This window comes from Nannospalax galili, unplaced genomic scaffold (assembly GCF_000622305.1).
Source record: "Nannospalax galili isolate Female #2095 unplaced genomic scaffold, S.galili_v1.0 scaffold436, whole genome shotgun sequence".
Lineage (NCBI taxonomy): Eukaryota > Metazoa > Chordata > Mammalia > Rodentia > Spalacidae > Nannospalax > Nannospalax galili.
Window position 1 is genome coordinate 220,193 of NW_008337921.1, and position 16,812 is coordinate 237,004.

The following is a 16,812-nucleotide window of genomic DNA, read 5'->3' on the forward strand; positions in this document are numbered from 1 at the left end:
CTGGCCACTCAGCCTGCAGTGACAGAACCCAGAGCTCAGGCCCTGCCTTAACCTTCAAGGCCTCATGGTCTGGGAAAGACTAGAAGTCCAGTGGGCCTACTGAGACAGTCTAGTCCTGCTCCTGGCCATCTGTGAGGACAGAAGAGCACCACCCAGGGTCCTTCTACCTGAATCAGTCAGAGCTGCCCTCAGTGGGCAAGGACCCGACTCCCGCCCTTTCTCTACACAGAGCCTTTGATCACAGTGGATGAACACAGCACTTTAATAAGCTGCAGAAGCTTTGTGTGATGTCTGTGGCCAGGAGAATCGAGCCAGGAGCCCAGGCAGTGGAGGTGGGCTGGGGGTGGAGGCAGGGTTGAGAAGGAGGCTAGTATTTGAGAAGCCAGCGTGGCTTGTGGGGACTCAGTGATGTGAAATAAGACCACCACCATGGCTTGCTACCTCCAGCCGGCTGCCTACGTGCTCTGAGGGGCTCCAGGCCTGGCTCTGTGGGCTCTCCCTGTGGCTCCCAGGACTGGGGCACAGCTCTTGGAAGCCCAGGAAGAAAATCCTTGGGAAGGAAGTTCTTGGGTCCCATCCCCAGAGGCTGGAGGATGAAGTCCACACGGCCGGCCCTCTTCATGCGCAGGGGTATGGTGACTCTCTTCATGACCTTGGAGTAGCCAGGGGCCTGTGCGATGACGATATGGGAACCAGGGGGCAGCAGCCTCCAGTAGTCACCATCAGGGGCTTCAACGAGAGTAAAAAAGACCCTTTGTGGGCTTCAGCCCTGATAGATGGGGATGGGCATTGGAACTCAGCTCCACCTCCAACTAGAATGCCCACATCTCTTGTGTCAGACCCCTATTCATCCTTCAAAGCCCTGCTGAGGTGCTGCCTCTTTTCTGCCAGCAAGTCCAGCCCTCCACTGGCCGGTGACTCTGCCCAGTTCCATGTCACAGGGGCTGTGATTTTTAACCAGCTGGGAAAGCAGTCCTTCCCAGACCATGAGGCCTTGAAGGTTAAACTGGTTTTAACCTCAGGTCTGAGGACAGTCAGAGCCCACTCCAGACTGAATCGGCCTCTTAGGTGAAATATCCATCACAGTCTCATGTGTTTGAACACTTGGGTCCCTGGTGAATGGTCCTGTTTTGGAAGGTCATGGAACCTTTTGGAAGTAAAGCCTCACTGGAGGAACAAGCCTTGAGGTTTTATAGCCTGGCCCTACTTCCTGTCCATGCACCACTTCCTAACTGCCAACGCACTGTGACCAGAGAGTTGCCGGCCCCCGCCACCATGCCTTCCCCACCATGGTGGACTGCATCCCTTGAACCCTTACGTTACTCCCTGTCCAGTATTTTGTCACATCAATGAGACAGGTGACCAAGCATCCTGTACAGGGTAAGATATGGCCTTTGGGATCTACAGGAACAGGCTCCCACAGGGAAGTGGCTCCTGCCGCCACTTCAGAAAAGGTGGCTTTTTTCTGGGAATACAGAACCTTCCAGGCAACACAGAAGGAGCCAAAGTATGGGGCAGGGGGAGGGGGAATCCCTGAGTGCCTCCGCCCTCCCTGACCAGGCTGAGAATGGATGGAGCTCTGGCACACTGGGAACCCAGCCCTGGCCATGTTCACAGATGGGTGATGCACTCGCTCACCTGTGGTGATGTCGTGGCGAATGCCTTTCACTAGGATCCGTGCATTCTTGACTGGTTTTCCATATTTGTCTGTCACCACGCCCTTGATGCCCCGATGGACCTGAAGGAACCAGAAAGATGGTGTGGAGGTGACATGTGCTCCCCAGCGGTCACCTCTGCCAGTTCCTCACCAGCCTCCTCAGAATTGGGGCTCTGCCAACCCTTGCTGTGTGACTGAATAAGTCACTCCCCTCTCTAAGCCTTGTTTCTTCTTTGGGGTGTCTCTGGCAACCTGCTCTAGAACATTCTGGGTTTTCAAATGGCACTACAGCTCTGCCTGAGGATCCTGAGGTAACTTCACCTCTGACTTCAGATACTGAGGGAACAACAGCCTTCCTCTTCCACCTTGGGTGCGTCTGAGCTCTCTGCTGTCCTAGCCTGAGCAGGCATCCACAGGCATCTGGGCAGAGGCAGCATGGGAAGGACACAGGCAGAGGCCTCAGACCTCAACCCGCTGCTGACTCTCGAATGCTGCCATTCACTGCCCCATGAGTGTGTACAGGGTAAGGACAGAGACTCACGGAGGACAGCTACAGATCTGGACATGCCCACTTGGACCCTGGTATGAACTGGCCCCACCCCTGCTGGCTTCCGGGCCACACCCCATGCCTCCTGCCCACTGCCAGGCCCCTGCCCCAGGGACTCCTGACCTTAGCAAACCTCAGCTGCAAAATGGGTCTAAGTGAGGCAAAAGCTGCCAATGACGCTCAGGGCTCACAGTGTCTCTGAGACCAGCAAATGTGGGAACTCGCTAATCCCGAGTCACCGCTGCCATGTGGGCTCAGACCCAACAGCTCCTGGCAGCTCCCACTCTCACGCCTGACCCTCAGCACCCAGAGAGACTCAAAAAACAAGCCAAACCCAGTGTCTTCGTGTCTCTCCTACGTTTTAGCCAAAAATAGTGAACATTCAGGAAAGGAGGGCTTGTGGATTCTGGAGTTCACCCCTCCTGATGTGGTGGACAAATGGCTGACTAGCACCTGGCTGATGACCCCACCTAGGTGTTCTTGAGCTAGATTTGCTGCTCTGTGGGGACAAACCCAGATACAAAGTCCTATGGAGTTCAAGTAGGTGGAGGGGCTGGTATGTGGGCACTTCAGAGGTGACCATGCCACCAAGAGCCTCCCTGCCTCCTCCTCCTCCACTGATGGCACCGAGTCCCCCACATGGCATCAGGGTTCAGCCGATCTGAGTGGAGCTGCCCCTCAGGTCAGTGGCCACTGCCCACCTCTAGCCCAGCTTCTGCATACGTGCTGGGCCCCTCAGACCTCCACCCTCCACTTTCACCCTTAGAACATTCTGGTCATCTTTGACAGGAACCAGTTTTCTCACCCTCCTAGACACATTCATTCCCCCACTCCTCAGGATGCTCGCTGCCTCCGTTGGCCCAGTTTCTCTCTCCCAGCTGAACCTCTCAGAGCTGGCTCTTGTGCCTCCTCTGTCCCCCACTGGAGAGCAGGGCCTGTCCATAGGAGCCCCTCCCTCCAATCAGCTTCCCTTGGGTCTGTGCTTCAACTGGGGTCCTCTCCTGCCACCCCAGGGCCTGGAGCTGTGTGGCAGGAGGGAGAGCTATCTCTGCCTCCCTACCCCCATCCCTGGGCCTGCTCAAGATCACTGTGAAAGTGGCCTCAATTGACCACGACAGACCTGATCCTTATCAGGAGCTGCGCCCGCTTTCCTGGGGGTCATCTGTCTCGGGAGCTGGCCAAGTGCTGCCTGACTGGCCGCCGCACTGCTCACCATTAAATCTTCATACAGCGAGACTTCACGTACAATATCCACAGAGTGATCCCAGCCCCACAAAAGGCTCCTTCTAACTCATTTTCCCCAGATGGCCATAAAATGGCCTGAGTGCCAAGCTCTGCCCCATGCCCTGGCTGAGGACGAGGCGTGCCCTGCCTGGCAGACTCACCAGTCCACAGAAGACACCTGGTCACGCAACCAAGTTCTGTGCTACATGGGGGTCCTGGTCTGCCCACTGGGCTACTATTGCTGATGCTTCATGGAGGCTCAACTGCTTCCTACCTGAAGGAAGTCTCCTGATCTCTTTAGAAAAGAGAAGAGGCAGAGACATAACTTAAGAACACAAGGTCTAGACCTGAGCTCTGGACAGCTACCAGGACACACTGCACAGGCCATGTCCTGTCTCTCCTTTTGATTGCCACAGCCATGTGCCCCTGTGACCATGTGCCACAAGGGTCCTTTCCTCAAGCCCTGACACCTAAAGGTGGGGCTCCCTAGGAATGGGGACACCTCTGGGTGGGGTCACCTAAGGGTGGGGCTTCCTGGGGGTAGGTCCTCCTGAGGGGCATCTTAGAGTGAAGGATCCTGAGTTGGGGCCTCCGAGAGGTAGGGCCAACTGTGAACCTCTGTACATTTCCACAGGCGCTCTGTACCTGAAAGTGCTTGACTTCCTTGGGAAGTATCATCTCCCTGTGACATCCTGAGCCCCACCAGAAACCAAATACATGTGTGTGAGTTTGGTTGGGAGAGGCATCGGGTTCAGGCACCTAATGCCCTCCCATGGTAAGCTTTTGGAAGACCCTAGCTGAGGGGTCCAATAGGGGTTTCTGAAGCTGCACCCTCAGTGGTACCCACCCGCTGCCTGCCTACCTGTGTCCAGATGACCTCAACCCAGATAAGCCATTACTCTCAGGCAGGCTACCCCCAGCCCTGGGCCTCTGACATCTACACATGGTGTCTCCCAGAACTATCACCTCTATGAGGCCCTCTCCCACACAATGGCCACTGCATTCTTGAAGTCACACCCCTCCCTCCAGTTACAGGGACCTATAGGTCTCAAATGGCCCCACTGAGTCCCCTGACTGCACTCCAATCACTCAGAGCACGCTCTCTCCCTGCCTGGTTCCTCTGTTTTCAAGATTCGGCCCATCAGCTGCTGCCTTCAAGAAGCCACCAATGCTTAGAGGCTGGCCAGGGGCCACCCCCAGGCTGCCAACCCCCATGCTCCCCTTGACAATCATCAGGTGTGAGACCCTTGCCCATAGGCATCTACCGGGCACCTCCAGGGCACACAGAAGAAGAGGTGGCTGGGAGCCCCAGGCCTGTGTGAATAGAGAAGCCAAGAACAAACAGCCCCACATAGTACCAGACAGTGCCAGGAGGGTGGCCTGGGGGCAAAGCCCAGCCACACCCCCACTGGAGGAGCCTTTGGTGGGCAGGGCTCACCATCTCCATGAAGTTCAGCAAAGGTTCCTTGTTGTGCTGCCAGAGCCCGTACAGCACCTCCTCAGGCGGGAACTTCACACAGCCCAGCTCCACCGTGATCTCAAAGCAGTTGGTGTGCAAGTAGTTGAAGTCAGACATGCCTGTGGGATGGGCAGTCAGGGACAGAGACCCCAGGGAAGGCACAAGGCCCTCACCGATTCATAGGTGGGGGTGACTGACCACTCATACAGTGGACCTCACTTTTCTTCCACACACAGACAGCCTTGAGGACAGGCAAGGAAGGACCTCAGCAAGGCCAGAAGGGTGGGCTCTGAACATAGGCAAACAGCCCTCACCTCCACCCTGTGCTGCATTGGAATCTCATTCTTCCTGAAAAACCAGCTGGGGTGCCACACAGGCCAGTGTGCCTCAGCTACTGGAGCCCCGCGGAGTCTAACAGTGATGGCAGTTATCTGGCTACTATCTTAACAACAAGCCCAGGGAGGCCTGACCACCTCCATTTCCCAGCAGGGCTAAGTGTGGCAAGCCTCACAGCAGAGAATCAGGAAGACCACTCTGTCCCCTTTCCCTGCCCCTGCTTTGGGGACTTCTTGAGTTTCTGAAGCCCAGGGAGACAACTGCTATTGTAACTGTCACTGCCCACAGTCCCCAAGGCTGCCTGCCACTGTCCATCTGAGGGCCCATCTGCCCTGTGTCCCTGCCAGCTGCTTGGAGAGGGGGGGTGTTCTGCTGGCCTCTCTAGCTTAGCCTGCCTTATGCAGACCTCAACAGTGGAAACTGCTGTTGCCAGGGCACCTGCAAACTGGGAGGAAGAAAAACTGTCATGACCTAGGAGAAGACAGTGCATACCAGTCTCTGGCAGCAAGGAAGGTTCTCTGAGGGTGAAATGGTGCTTTGGAAGACATAAGATGGGCACCTTTGAGCTACTTGCACAAGGCTGGTGAGAGTCAGAATAACAAGGTGAGTCCTGACCTTGCTACATGGGCCTGGAGAGTCTGTCCACTGCCCTCATCTGCAGAACAGTCCCGGCAGGAAGTGTGTTGTGGTATAGTAGGAAATGGCTGAAGGACAGCTGTGTCAATGAATGTGAGACATTCATCAGGTGCCCCAGGACATGTGACACATGTGTTCCACACTGTGCCTGTAATGCCTTTGCCCAGGGCACAGCAGACAGAGAGGACCCAGAGGCCTAGTGGATACTGGAGAAATCCCAAAGAGTGCATGTACCTATGGTCTTGGACGATGAGTGTATCCCACACATTAGGACACATTACACAGAATTGAAATATCCTCCATTGTCTCTGAAATGCCAGCCTTACTGGGGCTCTGCTACTGCACCTGCCGGCCTTACCCAACCCCCAAGGCAACAAGAGCACAGACACAAGTGGAATTGTGTGGGTGTACTTAAAATAGACCAAACAGCAGCTGCAGAAGTCACAGGACCAGCTCCTGTCCTCCCCGACCCGCCTCTCCATGAAGACAGTGACTAAACTCCAGCCAGACTCTGTCCCAGAGCTTCCCTCCCCTTAGCAGTTTCCCCACACCAGGGTTCTGCTGAGAGAAGCCCCACCCGCCCGCCTGCGCAGGTCGCACCTCCAGTGAAGCTGTACCAGTCTGCCCCGTTGATGATGCTCCCCCGCTTCAGGAAGTTGCCCCCACACCTGTTCTCCGACCTGTCCATCATCATGGGATGAACATCAGCATAGGCTCTGGCCAGCAGCTTGAACATCTGGAAAGGAGATGGAGACAGAAGGGCGTGCTTTGAAGCCCTTTGCCATCTATCCATTCTTGGCTCTGGGGGTAGGCCCAGCACCTGGGCTCTCTGTCTCCCTCCCAGTTCTCCTCCCCATTCTTGCCTTAGGGTCACCATCCAATCATGTCCCTCCACTGCCCTCTGGGTGAAGCCTTAGAAGAAGGGTTCAACCATCATCCCCAAAATCCCAGGGCACATGAGACACAGGCCTGGCTTGGAGCAAGGAGGTAGAAAGGAGCAACCTGTCTGCAGGCTATATGGGCGAGCAGGGCACAGACACAAGAACTGCTCATGAACAAGGGTGGTCGGACACTGGAGAGGACAAGAAGAAACCAGAGACACAGGCCAGCAGCCACAGCAATCTGCCCACCAAGCACCTGTCTAAGCACTGAGTGAGTGAGTGAGTGAATGAATAAATTAATGAGTGAATGAGCAAGTGAGTGAATGAATGAGTGAGCAAATGAGTGAGTGAATGAGTGAGTGAATGAGTGAGTGAGTGAATGAGTGAATGAATGAGTGAGTGAATGAGTGAATGGGTGAGTAAATGAGTGAATGAGTGACTGATAGTGAGTGAATGAATAAATTAATGAGTGAATGAGCAAGTGAGTGAATGAGTGAGTGAGCAAATGAGTGAGTGAATGAGTGAGTGAATGAGTGAGTGAGTGAATGAGTGAATGAATGAGTGAGTGAATGAGTGAATGGGTGAGTAAATGAGTGAATGAGTGACTGAGTGAATGAGTGACTGAGTGAATGAGTGACTGAGTGAATGAATGAGTGAGCAAATGAGTGAGTGAATGAGTGAGTGAATGAGTGAGTGAATGAGTGAATGAGTGAATGAGTGAATGAATGAGTGAGTGAATGAGTGAATGAATGAGTGAATGAATGAGTGAGTGAATGAGTGAGTGAATGAGTGAATAAATGAGTGAATGGGTGAGTGAGTAAATGAGTGAATGAGTGACTGAGTGAATGAGTGACTGAGTGAGTGAATGAGTGAGTGAGTCAGTGAGTGAATGAGTGAGTGAATGAATGAGTGAGTGAATGAGTAAGTGAGTGAGTGAATGAGTGAATGAGTGAGTGAGTCAGTGAGTGAATGAGTGAGTGAATGAGTGAGTGAGTGAATGAATGAGTGAGTGAATGAGTGAGTGAGTGAGTGAATGAGTCAGTGAGTGAATGAGTCAGTGAGTCAGTGAGTGAATGAGTGAGTGAATGAGTGAGTGAGTGAGTGAATGAGTGAATGAATGAGTAAATGGGTGAGTGAGTAAATGAGTGAATGAGTGACTGAGTAAATGAATGAGTGAGTGAGTGAGTAAATGAGTGAATGAGTGAGTGAATGAATGAATGAATGAATGAGTGATTGAATGAATGAGTGAATGAGTAAGTGAGTGAGTGAGTGAATGAGTCAGTGAGTGAATGAGTGAGTGAATGAGTGAGTCAGTGAGTGAATGAGGGAGTGAATGAGTGAGTGAGTGAATGAATGAGTGAGTGAGTGAGTGAATGAGTGAATGAGTGCATGCAGCAGTAAGGTAGTGACTGAATGACTGGATGGGTGAGTGGCTCAATCAGGGACTGAGGGAGTCAGTGAAGGGGCAGATGGGTGGACACAGAGGAAGCACAGAGTGCACAGTGCCAGCGGCAGACAGGAAGGCACTGAGCTGGTCTGGCTGCACAGAGGCCCCTGACACCTGGGGGCCTCACACACTGTCACTGTGCCCGCAGCACCCTGCCCTGCTGCGAATCCCCAGTAGAGAAGCTGCAGTTTCAGGGAAGCCCTCTCTAAGCCTAGGCCAGGCCTGGGTTCCTCCTCCAACACAAACGCACATGGGTACACATGTGAACACAGGCACTTTTCTAATGATATGCAACCACAAACATGAACATGTATGCATCTGTGCTCACACATGAACACACATACACTGTGCCCCCAGCTTCCTGGGACCCACCATGGAGGACAGGCTAGCCTGTCCTTGTTTGTTTCTAACTTTGTCTCCCTCCATAGAGACGGGACCTTCAGAGAAGGAACAGTACCCTTTGCCATGGTAGCCCCAGAAAAGGGGAGGGGTTGGGTGAGGCCATGCTTATGCATAAATGACCAACAGGGACTGGGGCAGCTGTGTACATGACCATGTGGCTCAGAGAGCAGGGCGTCTGGTACCTGGCCCTTGCCCATCCTAGATGATCCCCACCTCCCAGTCTCTCTCATTAAGTATATCGTGAAAACTGTCCTTGAGGGTAGGCCTGACTCCCTGCACCCATCCAACTCCCCAAGAGGCCTGGTGAAGGACCAAGCCCAGCTCAGACCTGCACGGGCCCCACCTGGAGCAGGAGTATGCAGCCTCTAGAGGTCCAGGAGGACAGGGACTAGAAGACTGGACACCAGCCGAGCATCCTCTTCCACTGCCTGCTTTCCTATCCACTCAGGGGGAGGACCGGCTCCCATCCCCTCCCAGAAACAGGGTGGGGTGGCACAGCAAGATGGTTTAAGGGATGAGTGGGGTTGGGAGGGTCCCAATGTCACCCAGTCTCACTGTAGTGAAGGAAACAGGCCAGATAAATCAAGGATCTCACCCCAGTGAGCATTAGCAGTTGTCAGAGCCCACTGGGGACCATATGTGGGGCAGCACTGCCCTCTGCTGGTGTGATCCAAAACAGCATGAGGCACTGTGAGGTCAGTCACACTCTGAGGTGTAGACAGTGAGGAGGAAGGGCGGCTCCCTCGCCCCTGGGCTGGGGGCTTCATGGAGGAGGGGACAGGGAGCAGAGGCCCCTGAGGGTTCAACAACACCTATGGCCTCACTGATCTCAAAACATGGCAGTGCTGATGAGAGACCACTTGCTCAGCCTTATCATAGAGCCCGCCTCTCACCTTCTCGTCAGGCGTAGGAGAAAACATCTTCTCCTCTTGGGGGTGCTTGGAGAAGTCAAAAGGGTAGGACACTACCAGGTCACCTCCGTGCAGGCTGGCTGAGAGGACGAAGGGGATACTCTGCATCCACTTCATGATGGCCTTGGTCTCGGGGGCCACCTGTCGGGGATGGGCGAGCAGTCTCCAGACTCTGCCTACCCTACTGGCTACCCAGACTCATGCCTCCACACCCCAAACCCAACAGAACTCCTGCCCAGCCAGTACGGTTCCCTTCAGTCACCACTGAACGAACATCAGTCGTTCACCTGGAGTTCACTTTGCCCCTCCTGGTCATGTCACCCCTCCAGTCAGCCCAGGGAACCCTATGGCTCCTGACTGCCCTGTTCTGCATTAAGTAGCCATGCTAACTGCAGAGTAGATTCCTGCATTAAGCAGGTTACACCAGCTGCAGAGGAGAGAGGCCCTGTCATGCAGGGCCCGAACCTGCATACAGGAGGTGCTCACCACAAGTTTGAAGGACACAGGAATTCTGGGAATGCACTTGGTACAAGAGAGCTTTGGCAAGCTGCAGACCCATGTAAGTCCTGCTGGGGACCAAGGGCTTTCAGCACATTACCTGGGTCCAACAATGGCCCAGTGAGGCTCTACCCAGCTCATGGGCCAGACACCAAAGCTCTGAGGTTTGAGGCTCATGTCCCGGGGAAGGACATCTGGAGACTCTGCTTTGGGGAGCGGACCCAGCTGCACGGCTCCTACCTTACCCCACCAGTAGTACTGCGAGATGGGGATGTGGTCTGTGCGCACGCCCCGATTGGAGGCCAGCCGGTAGTACTCAGATGTCAGGTCTGGGAAGTTGCGGTTCAGGTCCAGGTTCTGTGCATTCTGTCTCCCGCTCGTCCAGCCATTGTAACCAGCACCCTGGAAGACACAGGCCCAAGTGGAGCTCAGCATGCTTCACCTTACATCCACCAGGCAGGCCTGTAGCTGGCCTGAGAATCAAGAAAGGCTGTGGCTTCTGTGGCTTTGTGGGATGAGCTTAGGAGCTTAGGTGTCCATAGGTCACCTCTCCCTCCCACTGTCCTGTCACTCTCCAAAGTCATAGCTTGCATGCTGCTCCCCTGCCTGGCGCCTCATCAGCAGTTCTTGCCTCCCTCGGCTCTCACCACATCCCTTGGTCCCTCAAGGGCTTCCTTGACCCCACCAGAACACCTACACTGCCAGCCCTCTCCCATCCTTCTCTTGCATGCTAGGCAAGTGCTGTACCCACTGAGCTACAGCCCCCAGCCCTATCCCCTGCCTGCCAAGCAGGACCTTACCAATACCAATGCCTGCTAAGCCCTAGTCACCTAGAATGATGACTACAAACAGACCCTCAATAACAGTGAGTAAAAGCAAGGGTAAAGAGTGGCAGGGGCAGCAAACCCCATTTGGGCAGCAGGAGCTCCCACCTCTGCGGATGCCACCTCATAGCCATCGGGGTTCATGGAAGGCAGCAGGTGGATGCGGGTAGTGTTCAGTAGGCGCTGGATTCGGGGGTTGCCCAGCAGGTATTCGGAGCACAGGTACTGGGCCAGGTAGATGAGCATCTCCCGTCCCGCAACCTCATTGCCGTGGATGTTGCCAATGAGCTTCACCTCAGGCTCCACTGAGGGAGAGATTGTGACATGGGGTGTCGTCTCATAGACTTGGGTTCCTCAGAGCCTTGAAGCCCCCATTCAGCAAGGATGATCACCAAATGTCCCTGGACCAGTTCCTATTTGTTTTGATTCAAGAGTCTCTGGGCATAATGAGGAGTAGGGCGCTCACTTCTTGAACTCATTTCACAATTATTAGCATAGGTAAAGGATGCTAATAATCATATACGGCACCATTGATTCATATGACTTTCATTGGTAGCCATTGTCCATGTTTATGCAACAAGTTAAGCACATTGATGCTTAATGGGGAATACAGCTGGCCCTGGGATGGATGGATGGATGGATGGATGGATGGATGGATGGATGGATGGATTGAGTGAGAAGATAGGTGGATGGTTAGATGATAGAGAGGTAGATAGATAGGATGGATGGATGGGTGGATGGATGGGTGGATGGGAAGATGGGTGGATGGATGGACGGGTGGGTTGGTGGACGGATGGATGGGTAGTTGGATGGACTGGGTGGGTGAGTGGATGGATGGATGGATGGATGGATGGATGGATGGATGGACGGATGGGTTAGTGGATGGATGGATGGATGGATGGGTGGATGGATGGATGGATGGATGGATGGGTGGGTGAGTGGATGGATGGGTGGGTGAGTGGATGGGTAGATGGATGGGTGGGTGAGTGGATGGATGGATGGGGGATGGATGATGGGGGATAGATGGATGGATGGATGGATGGATGGATGGATGGATGGGTAGGTGGATTGACGGATGGGTGGATGGTGGATGGATGGGTAGGTGGGTGGATGGATGGATGGATGGATGAATGGGTGAGTGGGTGGGTGGCTAGATGGGTAGGTGGTGGATGAATGAATGGGTGAGTGGGTGGGTGGATGGATGGATGCATGGATGGCTGGATAGATGAGTGGTTGGATAAATGGATGGATGAATGGATAAATTAAAGGAAAGGTGAATGGATGTATTAGTAAGTACAGTATGTGAATGGATGAATGAGTGGATGGATGGTGGATGGATGGGAGGAGATGGATAAATGAATGAAAGCGTGGATGGCTGGGTTGTGGGAAGAGTGGACTAGGCCCGGCCGCCTCTTCAGTGTGGCTGTGGACAAGTCCCCTCTTCTCTAAATCTCACATTCATTGTGTGGAAAATGGAATCTCCCACCCCACCTACAGGAACAGCTGGGCTGAGGATGAAGCCAAGGAAAGACCCAGACTTGATAATGCTCTCGGTGCTGTGGGAGGAGGAACCTGCAGGGTCAACCTGGCCTTATCCCACAGGAGATGGACTCCCAAGCCACGTATCTTCTAGAACATTCTAGGTTCCCATATGCAACCAGCTAAATGTCACCTCCCCAGCTCAGGGCTGGCAGCAATTACACTGTAACCAAGTTTGATTTCCTAATTTGCCCTGCTGCAAAGCAGCTAGGAAGGACCTAAGCAATCTAGCAATTTCCATAGCTCAAAACAGGCCTCCACACCTAGTGGCAGTGGACCTTGGTTTGGAGATGGAAAACCCACTGTGCTCACACCACCCAGTCGGCAGAATGTTCCTGAAGAGTGGAGCAGAGCTGAGAGAATGCAACCAGGACCCAGACCTGCACAGACCCAGGACTGACAGGACTGCAGGGCAGTGGTGGTGACAGTGACACTCTCCACACTAACACTCCAGGGTCAGAGCTCTGGGAACACTGACACACTGCTCCTCCCTGACCCAGTGTTTCCTCCAGGACCTGCCCCAGTCCCTATAGACTCCCACCTCCCAGAAAACCTTGTGCTGTCCCGGAGGATAGATTTATTAATTTGCTGCCACTCAGTCCCCTCAGATCAGTGTCTGTTGAGATAAGACCATCTCTTCTCCCCATCCCCCAAACTCTCAAGTGATATGGGTTTCTGGAGAAATCGTTTTTCATACTGTCTGGGTGGGCTGTGCACCAAGCACAGCCCCACGCATCTCCACCCCTAGTTGGTCCATGGGCGTGTGGAGACACCAAATGGCCCCTCCCAGTTTACGGAATCCTGCTCCCAGGGACTTAGCCCCCACCTCCCTGGACCTCATGTGGTCACTTACTAAGCTCATGCTGGCCCGGGCGGCTCGAGAACTCGATGACCAGCAGATCCTTGCCATCAAAGCTACGCCCAATGCTGTAAGTCTTGGCCACCTGGGGACAGCGGGAGGCCGTCCTCTTCAGCACCCGTACCATCTGGACGTAGGAGTGGTGGGCGAAGCGAATGAAGGTGGGAGGCAGGCCCGAGGGTGGTGCCTCCTCAATGTCCAGCTCTCCTGAGGAAAGAGGAGGAGTGGGGCTGGGATGGGCACTGCCCATTCACCAAAGTTCAGGTGGCCCCTCAACCTCTCCCAGTACCCTCACCCCATCCCACTATACTGCCATGCAGCAAGAGGTGGGGGGAATCTGAGGGACAACATATGGGCCCTTGGAAGGCACTGCCACAACAGAACCAGTCGTGGTGCCCAGGAGATGCATATGGCACAGCGCCTTTGCTCCCAGCGTATAAGGGAAGGCAAGCTGTAAGGATTGCGTCAAGGAGCCCTTGACTCTCAGAAACCACCGAAAGGCTGTCATCTGCCTCAGGCCTTTTCTGTCATGACCCCACTGTGATGGGGTCCTGGACAGTCCTGTATCCTCTCCCACTTACTCGCACCAAGGTCTGTGCTGAGTCAGTACCCGCACAAGCCAGGCAGACACAACCCAGAGTGGCTCCCCGCAGTCTGCACCCCACTGATTGCTCCCAAATGTTGCTGCCACAGGAACTTTCCCAGGAGGAGCGCCTCCTCCAGGAAGAAGAGGGAACTAGAGCAGGGGCAGGGCAGAACAGGACCCCCTCCCAACACCCCACCTGGCCTCCTTGTTTCTAGGTTCCTCTCAAGAGTAGAAGCCTGAGGACAGACCATCCTGGGACCTCTTCAGCCCTGATGGCTGCAGAAGCTGGAGGCAGATCCCTGTGAGCTCCTGGGCCACAAAGAGTTAACTGACCTTCTCACTTGCTTGTGGTTTTCTTTCAGTGGAGAATGGTTGTTAAGGAGAAAGAAAGCAAATGGAACCAGCAATTTGGTGTCAGGGATGCCCAAAATAATCCCTCTCCAGCAGACAGGACCCCAGCTTTCTTCAAGGCAGCAGGCTTGGCCAGAGTCGGCTGGCTTCCTTCCCACACATGGGCCTTATTCATCCCCTGGGAGCCCACTACATACATGGCTCCTGCCTGCCAGCACAGCACCTTCCACTGCCCACTGGCACCTGAAGCCAGCCAGCCCTCCTCAGGGAATAGTGGGCTCTGCAAGTCAGGCTCAGCCCTGCGCCCCCACCACAGGCCACAGCAGCATCTATGTCCTCTCCCTCATCCTCCATGTCCTGGTATACAGTAGGCACTCAATAGCCGAAGATGTATGAACCAGCCCATTGACCAATGCCAGCCAGGGTCGCTCACTGGAAGTCGCTCTGCCATCTGCCCCCCGCCCCCGGGCCTCTGTTTCCCACTGTGATGAAAAGCAAGCACTTGTAGCACAACCCTGAAGGACCCTGGGGCCTGACCAGGCCAGCTGTTGCCCTTCACAGTCCAGCAGGTGCACACTCACTGCATGGGGCTATATAAGTTCATGACAATAAGATTTCTTTTTGAGACAGGGTCTCCCTGTAGCTCCAGCTGGCCTGGAACTCACTCTGTAGTCCAGGCTGGCCTCTATCTCACAGAGATGCCCCTGCCTTTGCCTCTCCAATGCTGAGATTAAAGGTATGCACCACCTTGTCCAGCTATGACAATAAGATTAAAAACACTGGCCTTGTCTCATAAGTCACTTTCCACACGTGGCTGGTGGCTCCTGCTTTGGACAGCATGGTAGGACACGTGTCTGCCACCCAAGCCAGGGTTGCATGGGTGGTGCTGGTCCCCAGTGGGTTCTATAACACAGTGTACAACGGACTCAGGGTGAAAGGACGCAGACAGGGACAGACAGCCATGTTCCCCCAGAATGGCTGCCAAGCAGCCCACTGGGACCTCCTCACACACCTGCAGAGATGAGGAGTTCACTGTTACTCAGGGCCAGCCACTCCACTACCACAGGTTAGCCCACAGTAAAAATGGAAGCCTACCTCTCTGCAGCCTGCCTCATACCTCCAGAAGCCCCACGGAGTCCACCTCGAGGAGTCACGCAGGCACAAATCCCCCCTGTGGTCCTTCAGGTTCAGCTTTGCCCAGCCTACCTTCAAGGAAGTGCCCTGCCCATCCAGCTCAGGCACCTGGCTCTTCTTGCAATGCAGCCTTTCTGGAAGGGGCTGTTCCGGAGGTCTCAGCCTGCCACACCCATGCTCCATCTGTTTGCTGGGCACAGCTTTCCCCATGGGGAAGCTCCTTCATGAGCCTTGCCAGGGCACCTTCCCCCTTTGACTAGCTGCCCTTCACCCCTGGCTCTCCCTCCATCTGGGTCCACAGAGGCAGGAGTGAGACCACCCCTCATGGGACCCCTACTGGTGCCCTTCTGTGGAGAACAGGGCCCATACCAGGACATGGCTCCTCTTCCTTGTATCTGCCATCACAGAATAAAGACTCAGTTGCTCTGCTTGTCACATGACCCTAACGGACCCCCAACAACGTGCCGGCCCACATAGTGACCCCAGTGCTCACATGCAACCTGGAGCACCCCGAAACTTTGCCTTACCCCGGAGCTGTTCCAGAGGGCTGTAGCAGCCTTCCTCCTCTGGTGCAAAGTAGCGGGCACAGTCCAGGAAGTAGGGCCAGGCCATGTCAATGGCGTCGAAGGCTGGCTGGCAGGCCTCCCGCAGACCCTCACAGATGTGTCGACAGGGCCGACGTGTGTGGCCATCCTCACACCGGGGAGCCAGCACAGAGCAACCCAGCAGCCGCAGGTCGGGGTTACACTGGCCCTCCAAAAGAAAGTGCAACACACCCAGCAGCATGTACTCGGGGCTGGACTCCACCACTTCCCACGATCGGTGCTCCAGTGGTGTGGGGAAAGCTGTCCGGTTGTAGGCGGCATCTGCACAGGTCCTGAGACGCAGGTCAACGCAGGTGGCTGGGGAAGAGAGATCGACGGATCACAGGAAGACTTAGACCCAGAGGGACCCCCACCAAGTACTAGCACCTGTAAGGCTAGGACTACTGTGGAAGAAGGACCCATGGGAGACAGACACAAGGAGGGTTCCTGAGCTGACTGTGCCCAGCCACCTGCCAGCCACTGGGCCAAGGCAGCAGGGACACTGCCTCCTCTGACACTGGACTCCTCTGTGCTGGACAGCATGGCTATTTTTCTAGCTCCATGTGGACCACTCCAACCGTCCTACCTCCTGAGGCCTCACCTGCTAGGCACAATGGAGCCTGTGGAGCACAGTTGTTGCGTGTGCGTGTGGGGGGCGGGGTGTGGGTGTGTGTGTGGTGTGTGTGGTGTGTGTGTGTGTGTGGTGTGTGTGTGTGTGGTGTGTGTGTGTGGTGTGTGTGGTGTGTGTGTGTGTGGTGTGTGTGGGTGTGGGGGGTATAACACACCCATGGAAGTCAAACAACAGATTCGGGGAATGCTTTCTCTGTTTCCACCTTTATGTGGGTTCTACAGATCAAACTCAAATTGCCAGGCTGACACGAAAAAGGCCTTTACCTGTGGTGAGTAACCTCTTGAGAACAACAGATTCGTGGAATGC

At 54.7% G+C, this 16,812-nt stretch overlaps 1 protein-coding gene across 1 annotated transcript in view; it reads right to left on the reverse strand.

Moving 5' to 3' along the window:
• Window positions 1-238: 238 nt before the first annotated feature.
• The window catches only part of Cpz (carboxypeptidase Z), a 23,859-nt gene continuing 7,285 nt past the window's right edge, over window positions 239-16,812 (reverse strand). Inside the window, exons 3-11 of the mRNA XM_029563419.1 lie at window positions 15,819-16,193; window positions 13,215-13,427; window positions 10,931-11,127; window positions 10,239-10,400; window positions 9,483-9,641; window positions 6,460-6,595; window positions 4,867-5,006; window positions 1,639-1,738; window positions 239-729 (exon numbers count right to left, since the gene is read on the reverse strand). Of these exons, the coding sequence (XP_029419279.1) occupies window positions 368-729; window positions 1,639-1,738; window positions 4,867-5,006; window positions 6,460-6,595; window positions 9,483-9,641; window positions 10,239-10,400; window positions 10,931-11,127; window positions 13,215-13,427; window positions 15,819-16,193 (1,844 nt within the window). The 3' untranslated portion in view covers window positions 239-367. The remainder of the gene's footprint in view (window positions 730-1,638; window positions 1,739-4,866; window positions 5,007-6,459; window positions 6,596-9,482; window positions 9,642-10,238; window positions 10,401-10,930; window positions 11,128-13,214; window positions 13,428-15,818; window positions 16,194-16,812) is intronic.